Source organism: Propithecus coquereli, unplaced genomic scaffold (assembly GCF_000956105.1).
Source record: "Propithecus coquereli isolate 6110/MARCELLA unplaced genomic scaffold, Pcoq_1.0 Scaffold869, whole genome shotgun sequence".
In the NCBI taxonomy this organism is placed as follows: Eukaryota; Metazoa; Chordata; class Mammalia; order Primates; family Indriidae; genus Propithecus; species Propithecus coquereli.
This window is the reverse complement of record NW_012154940.1, coordinates 326,645-335,148: the sequence shown is the minus strand read 5'-3', so window position 1 is coordinate 335,148 and position 8,504 is coordinate 326,645. Positions and strand designations below refer to the sequence as shown.

The 8,504-nt window shown below is 61.6% G+C and overlaps 1 protein-coding gene across 1 annotated transcript in view; it reads left to right on the top strand.

The window, feature by feature from the left end:
• RPTOR (regulatory associated protein of MTOR, complex 1) overlaps positions 1 to 7,881 on the top strand; it is a 264,169-nt gene extending 256,288 nt beyond the window's left edge. The window contains exons 28-33 of the mRNA XM_012664182.1: positions 2,365 to 2,471; positions 3,996 to 4,123; positions 5,414 to 5,500; positions 6,442 to 6,558; positions 6,808 to 6,937; positions 7,675 to 7,881. Of these exons, the coding sequence (XP_012519636.1) occupies positions 2,365 to 2,471; positions 3,996 to 4,123; positions 5,414 to 5,500; positions 6,442 to 6,558; positions 6,808 to 6,937; positions 7,675 to 7,743 (638 nt within the window). The 3' untranslated portion in view covers positions 7,744 to 7,881. The remainder of the gene's footprint in view (positions 1 to 2,364; positions 2,472 to 3,995; positions 4,124 to 5,413; positions 5,501 to 6,441; positions 6,559 to 6,807; positions 6,938 to 7,674) is intronic.
• Positions 7,882 to 8,504: the final 623 nt, after the last annotated feature.

Sequence of the window (8,504 nt, the reverse complement as noted above, 5' to 3'; positions counted from 1 at the left end):
ATAGAGGGCCAAAGACAGAAATGGTGCTTACTAAGGACTTCACTACCATCTAATCCAGTAAAAATTGGCCCGTGGGAAACCTGGAGGCGGAGCCCGGCCAGGAGTCAGGGGCGTGACCTTCGCTCGCTCAGGGCCCTGCGTTCGCGCCTTTCTCATGAATTCGGTTTTCTGAGTCAGGAGAGTTTCCAGCAAGGAGGGGGCACACCAGGACTCTGGGGCGTCACCCCCCCTCACCCCCGGCGAGGATGTTTCCTGGTTTTTGCATCTTGAATATTCTCTTGCTTAAGCTCTGGCTGCCTCCTTCTGTTTGTTCTGTTCCTGTTGATGCTGTTCCCAGGTCACCTCTCTGTTCCTGCCGACCTGTGGCAGCATTTCCTGGCAGAGTGACCGGAAGAACGTGCCCTGGACTCAGCTGCCTGGGCCCAGGGCCTGCAACGGTACCCAGGCGGGAGACCAGGCAGGGGACCAGGCAGGGGACCAGGCGGGGGCCACACAGCCCAGGAGCACCAAGCCGAGGGCCATATAGATGCGGCTTTCTCCTTTCTTTTTCTTGTCTCTCTTTTCTTTTTTCATTGAGGTGAAATCCATATAAAATTAACTTTTTTTTTTTGAGACAGAGTCTCACTGTGTTGCCCAGGCTAGAGTGCCGTGGCGTCAGCCCAGCTTACAGCAACCTCCAACTCCTGGGCTCAAGCGATCCTCCTGCCTCAGCCTCCCGAGTAGCTGGGACTACAGGCATGCACCACCATGCCCGGCTAATTTTTTCTATATATTTTTAGTTGTACAGCTAATTTCTATCTTTAGTAGAAACGGGGTCTCGCTCTTGCTCAGGCTGGTTTCGAACTCCTGAGCTCAAACAATCCGCCCGCCTCGGCCTCCCAGAGAGCTAGGATTACAGGCGTGAGCCACTGCGCCCGGCCAAAATTAACCTTTTTAAAGCGTCTACTTCAGTGGCATTTGGCACATTGTCAAAGTTGTGCAACCACCACCTCTATTAGTAGTTCCAGAACATTCTCAACACCCCGAAAGGAGACCTGGTACCCATTAAAGCAGTTTTTCCCCACAGGTTCGTTTTTAAATAGGACGGAACTTGGGACATGTCTGCCGCTAAGCCAAGCGGTCTGTGCTTACAACCTGCCCCCAGTTCTGTTCCGAGATACCTCCTCCCCGTCGCACACAAGGACACGCGGAGACGTTGGCTGCGTCTTGGTTTACACAGCCGGGCACGGCTCAGATGAGGGTTTGGTAGACGGCAGGTTGTACACAGAAGATCGAGTGCATTAGCCAGACGCGAGTGCGTCGGGTCGGGTAACCCTCAGAGCGCAGCGCTAAAGGGAAGAAGCTACTGGAAACCAGCTCCACGGTGAAACTGATGGACTTCTCTGGAACGTGGAAGGCATTTTACTGTTTGTGGACATGCGCATGTAGAGGCTCAGAGGCCCCTGGAGATGTCCTCAGCCTGTAAGACAGCTCCTCTGGGGCAGAGAGAGCAGGTGATATTTTCACTGAGTCTAAAGTTATACTTCTTAAAAAAAAAAGAAAAAAAGGAAAAATGGCAAAGTGTTAGCAACCATTAGATCTGGGTGTTGGCTACGAGGATTTCTATTGTGTTCGTTTCTATATGCATGAAATATTTATCATTAAACTTCATTCATATTTAGAGACAGGGTCCCACTCTGTCACCCAGGCTGGAGTGCAGTGGCGCCATCCCAGCTCACTGCAGCCTTGAACTCCTGGGCTCAAGTGATCCTCCCGCCTCGGCCTCCCAAAGCGCTGGGATTACAGGCGTGAACCACCGTGCCTGGGCTGAACTTTTAAAATCAAATCTTGTTTTAAACAGAGGCCATCGTGTAGGGTGTGGTTGCTGTCTCCCCATCCAGCCCCAGATGGGAAAGGGCAGCTGTCCCATTGTGGCTGTCCCTCGCACACGCAGGTCACCCATCAGCAGGCAGCCCCGCCCCTGAAATGCCGTCAGGTGCAGCTGGCCTGTGCTGAGCTCCTCGAGGAAGACTCTTAGCTTCCTGCCTTGAAGGCCATTCTGCAGTCCCTAGTGCCGCCCGCTGTGCCCAAGCGTGCGGAAGGGGGGCGTCCTACACAAGCAGTTCTGGGGTCATGCTGTTCCCTCTCACGGATGCCTTGGGGACGGCAGGGTTCTGGGGAAGACTCGGAATTCCCGCCTTGGGAGTGTTGCCCTGCCTGGCTTCGGGGCACACTGGGAGCCCCGCCTGCGCCTGCGTGCGGATGTGGACCCGTGCGATGTGTGGGGGCGGTGGCGGGCGCTCCTGGGAGCTGCTGGCTCTCAGGCCCCCAAGACCACCCAAGGGCCGTGGGGTGACGCCGCCGCGTCCCACCGTGTCTCCCCAGGAGCCGGGATGGTGGTGGACTGGGAGCAAGAGACCGGCCTCCTCATGAGCTCGGGGGACGTGCGGATCGTCCGGATCTGGGACACGGACCGCGAGATGAAGGTGCAGGTAACCACGCTGGGTCCCCCGAGCGCCGCCAGTCCCTGGGCTGATTCCGCCCCGGTCACACGGAACCAAGAACTGTGGCCGCAGCACGAGCGCAGCCTCGGGTCAGGTCTCAGCCGTCCTGGGGGCAAAGGTCGATCTGGAAGGACAGGGCCGTGTGCTGGGAGGGAGATGCAAACTCTCCCTGAAGCCTGGGGTCAGTTGCGACGCTTCGACCCTGGGTTGCCCTGTGACTAGGCCTGTGCTCTTCCTAGTTATCTTCAAATACTTTTCTGAGCAAATGAGGGACTATCAGAAATCAGGAGGGCGAGATATGTTAGGTTAGAATACTTAATCGCTTGTGTGCCTCTAAAGCACCTTTTTAGTTTCAACAAAAAGAGGAGTAGTTGGTTTCGCTCCTGGGAGCGAAAGACACCCTGGGAAAGTGACAGGGCCCAGCGGGAGCAGCGTGAGACCACAGAGCCCCTGGGGCACTCGAGGTGGCTTTAGGGCCAAGGGTTTCCTTCCTCCAGGTCCCCAGGTGTGCAGGGCGGAAGCCTTCCCCGGCCCTGCCCGTGAGGACGCCACAGGCCGTGTGGTGGCCGAGACAGCTCAGCGCGTGCTGGCGCAGCCGGCACAGGAAGGAGGCGAGGGAGCTGCCGTGGGTCCCCCGGGTGGCAGCACTTTCCCGCCGGGTGGGGCCTTCCCCCGCGAGCTTGCTTGGTCAGCCTCCCTCCGTCCTGCCCTCAGTCCCGAGATCACGCTTGCTTTCCGGGGCAGCCCTGTACCCGCTGGAGACGTGGCCAGTCGGGTTTCCTGTTCCTCTGGGTAGCGCCTGTTACCAGGTGGGCTGTAGCAGGCCACAGGGACGCTCCCAGGACGCGTCCTCCTCTGACCTCGGGTGGCTGCTGTCCTTGCAGAGGATGGCGGGGCTTCCATGGCCCTCTGGCTTCCCAGGGGTGTGATTGCTCCCCCTGCAGGGGACTTCCCCCTCATCCTCATCCTCCTCAGTTGCTGAGGCTGCCGTGCTTGGAAGAGCTCTGTCCCCTCTCCTGGCCGTGTCTCGTCTCCTGCTCTTCCAGACAGGCACCCTTCCCCCCGCCCACCTCCAGCGCCAGCAGCGCCAGGGCGTCTCCCGGACTCTCTCGGCCCACTCGAGTTTCGAGCGGGAGCTGACAAGGATTCCTCCTTGCTGGGATGTGCATCTTTCTTTTTAGGAAACGGAGATGCTGGAAAGTTTATTTGGCAGTGAAAGCCAGAGGTGTTTGCCGGCTGCCACCTGGGGACGGGGCACACGGGCTCTGCCTCGCAAGGCTGGTGGGCGCAGGTGTAGCCGGGCTGTTGCTCGGAAGGCGAGGCCCTGACTCAGTCCCCTGCCAGCCCCCACCCATCCCTGCAGCTCCGGGCTCCTGAGCAGAGATGGCAGCAGCCCCACAGCAGGGAGGGGACAGCGAAACTGCCAGCTGTAAACCGGGTCCCAGCGCCGCGGGGGCAGCAGGAAGCTGCAGCAGGGCTGGCCCTCACTGGGCTCTGTGTGTCTGGCCCTAGGACATCCCCACGGGTGCAGACAGCTGTGTGACAAGCCTGTCCTGCGACTCCCACCGCTCGCTCATTGTGGCTGGCCTTGGCGACGGCTCCATCCGCGTCTACGACAGGAGGATGGCGCTCAGCGAGTGGTAACTCAGCCCACCTCCCCGCTCCCGTCCTTCCAGCCCAGGGCACTTTCTGGATATTAATAGTAATAGTCCAGTCACTGCCAGTGTGCTTGGTCCAGATTTCTCAGTGAGATGCAAAGCTTCCCCCAAGAGCCCACTACGGGGCACTTAAGCCAGGGGGGTGGCTTCCCAAAGCCAGCCAGGCACGTCCCACCGAGGCCAGTGCCCCTGCCCACGGAGGGCGCAGCGGACAGGCCGTCCAGAATGTGCCTGTGTCCTCAGGCAGAGGCTGGTGGGGGGCAGGGCCCTGGCCGGCACCCGCCACCCCTGAGCTTCACTGTCACACCCGGGCTCCAAGAACGCCGCCAGCGCTGCCTCTTGGGTTGCATGTATGAGCGTCCAGGGAGAGGGGTCTGGGCGCACACCTGTGGGCGCAGCTCTGCCTAAGCGAGGTGCGCTGTCACTGCTGCTTTCGGTGAGGCCTGGGCGGCCCTGTAGGCGGATGTTGCTGCCTCCCTGGCAGGATGCACCAAGCTCCACAGCCCCAGTGACAGTGGGTGACCGTCAGGGCCAGGTCCTGCTCCCAGGACAACATGTGCATTAAATACCCCCATTTCCTGGAAAGCGGGGACTCGTGAAGGGGACAGAGCCACCTGGGCACCTCGGCCAGTGGGAGGGAGAGGCCACTGGCAGTGTCTTCCTGGGGTAACGAAAACATCCCCAAACTCGGTGGTGGTGGCAGTCACACAAATCTGTGAAGACACTAAACTCCACTGGGCTGTGCACTTCCGAAGGGGCATCTTGTATGGGTCACCTCTCAGTCAAACTGTTAGTCAAACCTCCCCTGCCCCATCCAAAAACAGCTACCTGGGCAGGTGGTCGCTCAGGAATCGACCCAAACAGCAGCGGTCAGCGTGGCTTTGCGTCCTGCCCTGGCAGGAGGGACCCTCCTCCCACACAGGGCCTGGCGCCAGGCTGGCTCTCCGCAGGGGCAGGGGACCTGGACCAGGGCAGCGTCCGCGCCCAGCCATGCCAGGCCTGCATTGCCTCGTCCTGAACCTCTGTCTGGGGCTTCCAGCTGCAGCAGAACCGCGAATCCTGCCTTCTCAGGGCCCAGCCCCAAGCAGGCCAGGGAGGACCAGAGGGTCCCCGCTAGAGCAGGGTCCCAGGAGGGATCTGCGTCCCCAAGTGGGCACTGGCGCCGGGTGGGGGCGGCTGGGCAGAGGCCTGCTGGCCACGCACAGGCAGCCTGGCCCCTCCGTGGGGCTCCGCTTCCCTCTGCGCAAAGTAAACCACACCGCCTCCCCGCAGCCGCGTCATGACGTACCGCGAGCACACGGCCTGGGTGGTGAAGGCCTACCTGCAGAAGCACCCCGAGGGCCGCATCATGAGCGTGAGGTAATGCGCACGGAAATGTTCGTGAGACGTTTTGCTGTGAAAACATTTTCCCCTCCAGTTAAAATATGTCTTTGGTATTTAAACTGCTGGGAGAGGGTAGCATTTCCGGGCAGTAATTAACTCCTGCTCCGGGACTGGCCAGAAAGGTCAGGGCACAGCGCGAGCGGGCGGTGGGGACACATCTGCTCTCCTTGCCGGGGCAGCCTGGCCGCGGCTCGGGGGAGTGTCCTCAGCTCGGCCCGTCGCAGAGCGCGCGGGGCAGCGGGGGCCGGGGGCGGCGTGCGTCTGCCAGCCACATGGACGGGCGGGACGGCTGCGCCTGCAGCCATCGTCTGCACATAAATCCAGTCCTGCTGCTCTGTAAATACTGTGCTGAGAGCAGCGAATATTTATTTGCCCGTTAAAGGGACGGCAAAATGTAATTTACTATCAAAAAGCCACCATTTCTTGAAAGAGCTGTTCTTTCCCCCTTGTTTGTGATGTAAAAACCTAACATAACTCTTGGGACGGACCCTGCCAGGGTTGGAAGAGGAGGCCCCGGAGCCGGAGCCTCCATCACACGAAATCCAACCTCTGTGCCTGGACGGGGAACAGAGGCTCCTGTGCCCTCCTGCGTCTTTGCTGAGTGCCGTTTCCAGACAGGGGACGTCATGCTTTGCAGCAGGGCCCAGCAGGTGCCCTGGAAACGACGCACGGGTCTTTTGTGGTGCTGGGGGAGCTTGGCGGGTAGCCAGGCCGAGGACCACGGGGGTGGGTCTGTGGGCACTGCCAGAGGGGGGCCCTCACTAGGGGCACCAAGGGTCAAGATGGCTTTGACCTTGAGCAGTCCGTGTGCAACAGGCACGCGAACCCACACCTCCGGTGCCGACTCCCGGCCCCCCAGGCCAGGTCCCTCCAGGGGGCTCCAGGTCAGGGGCGTCACTGTGACCCTCTCTTGGCAGCGTCAATGGAGATGTGCGTGTCTTTGACCCACGGATGCCTGAGTCTGTGAACGTCCTTCAGATCGTGAAGGGGCTGACGGCCCTGGACATCCACCCCCAGGCAAACCTGATCGCATGGTAGGTGCCCCTGACTTCCAGCCTCTCTGCCCAGCAGAGGGTGGGCTGGGGGGCGTCACGGCACCATCCTGAAATGGAAACCAAAGTTCTCCGCCCTGGCGAAGCCGCCCGCCTGGAACGAGCTCTTAGACCCCTCGAGCCACCTCAGGGGATGGCCCCAGGTCCTCACAAGTGGGCACGTGGGGTCCTGCAGTCTGGGCCTCTGGGCCATCTTTCAGCCACCCCCAAAGTGCTGTCCCCTCCCCACAGCGGCTCCGTGAACCAGTTCACCGCCATCTACAACGGCAGCGGCGAGCTGATCAACAACATCAAGTATTACGACGGCTTCATGGGCCAGCGCGTCGGCGCCATCAGCTGCCTGGCCTTCCACCCACACTGGGTCTGTGCCCCCGGGTGGGGCGGGGGGCACACGGGCGGGGACCACGGCCCCCGCTGCACTCGCCCACGACAGAGCAGGCAGGGGCAGAGCTGGGTCTTTGGGCCCTGCGCCGAGGCCTTCCCCTGGGAGACTGCGCGCCAACGTCGCTCGGGGGCCCTGTCCCTGCGGAGCCAGATCTGTGCGACTCCCCCGTCCGTAATTACAGTCTAGCCATGTGGTTGCAGGCCGTTGTTTTTTAAAATTAGGATTCTGCCAGCCTGCTTTCTTGCGGCATGAGGCTCCACGGGGGCCCGGCGTGCGGCTCTCTGCCGAAACACACGACATTCGATTTCCAGAACCGTCCCTGGGGGGCGATCCTGAAAAGAAATATGCAGGGAACTGTGGGTAGTATGCAAATCCCCCGTAACGGAGCTGGATGATGCATCATCCCCGCTAGAAACTGGCAGTTAATGGGCCACCATTCCCGCGCCTGCCTCGAGCGCAGCGGTGGGGGCGGCGGTTAATGGCACCCCGGGCTGGAGCTGGCTAGGGGCACAGGAGCAGCCTCTGCCCCACACCCCAGCCCAGCCCCTCTTCCCAGGCCCTGTCCTGCACCCCAAGCCTCTGCCCCACACCCTGGGCCCTGTCCTGCACCCCAAGCCTCTGCCCCACACCCTGGGCCCTGCCCTGCACCCCAAGCCTCTGTCCCCAACCCCAGCCTCTGCCCTGCTCACTGCTCGCCTGCTCTCCCCTTGCAGCCCCATCTGGCGGTGGGAAGCAACGACTACTACATCTCCGTGTACTCGGTGGAGAAGCGGGTCAGATAGCGGCACCACCGGACCCTGCCAGGCCGCCGCCTGCTGTACATAGTGACCCCACCGCGCGTCCGAGCGTAGCGTCGCCCTGCTGCTGCCCACGTGAACACTGGTTCCTGCCCTCGCTACTGACGACTGGAGGAGGGCCCTTGCCGCTTGCTTTTGTCTTTGCTGTAACGTCTAGGAAGTGGGGGGGGGCTTCGGCTGGACGGCGGCTTCTGCCAGGCACCAGCGTCCGGGCGCCGGGGACTCGCCACAACGCCGCACTCACCCTCTCCTGCTCTGTTTTTTCCTGAGATTTTTAAAGGGGGAAACACACTCGTTTTATTTTCCATGTAATCAGAGCATTAGCTACAAAAAGACGGAGCCCTGGTGGAGAAGCAGCGCGGCGGCTCCGCGGGCCCTGGGGCGGCCACCCCGTCTGGCCAGGAGCAGGCAAGAGACGCTGCCCCAGGCTGGCCGTCCTCGCGGTGTGTGCCGGCGAGCAGGAACGTGCCCAGCAGGCTGGAGGATGCTGGGAACACGAGAAACACGGAGGGGGCAGATGGAGACGTCCCCTCCCGCCGGCGAGTGTGGAAGGGAGCAGCCCAGAGCCAGCACCTCCTGGAGCTCCCGGGCTGCTGCGCCCGCCCATCCTTGTCCGCTGGGCGCGACACCACGGTGTGAGGCGGCTGGGCCCAGCCCCTGCACAGCCCGCCCTCCACTGCACCCGGGTCTCCGGGTTCCAGCCCCAGCCCCTCTGACAGCCTGTGAGCAGGAAGGCGCCCCGCGGC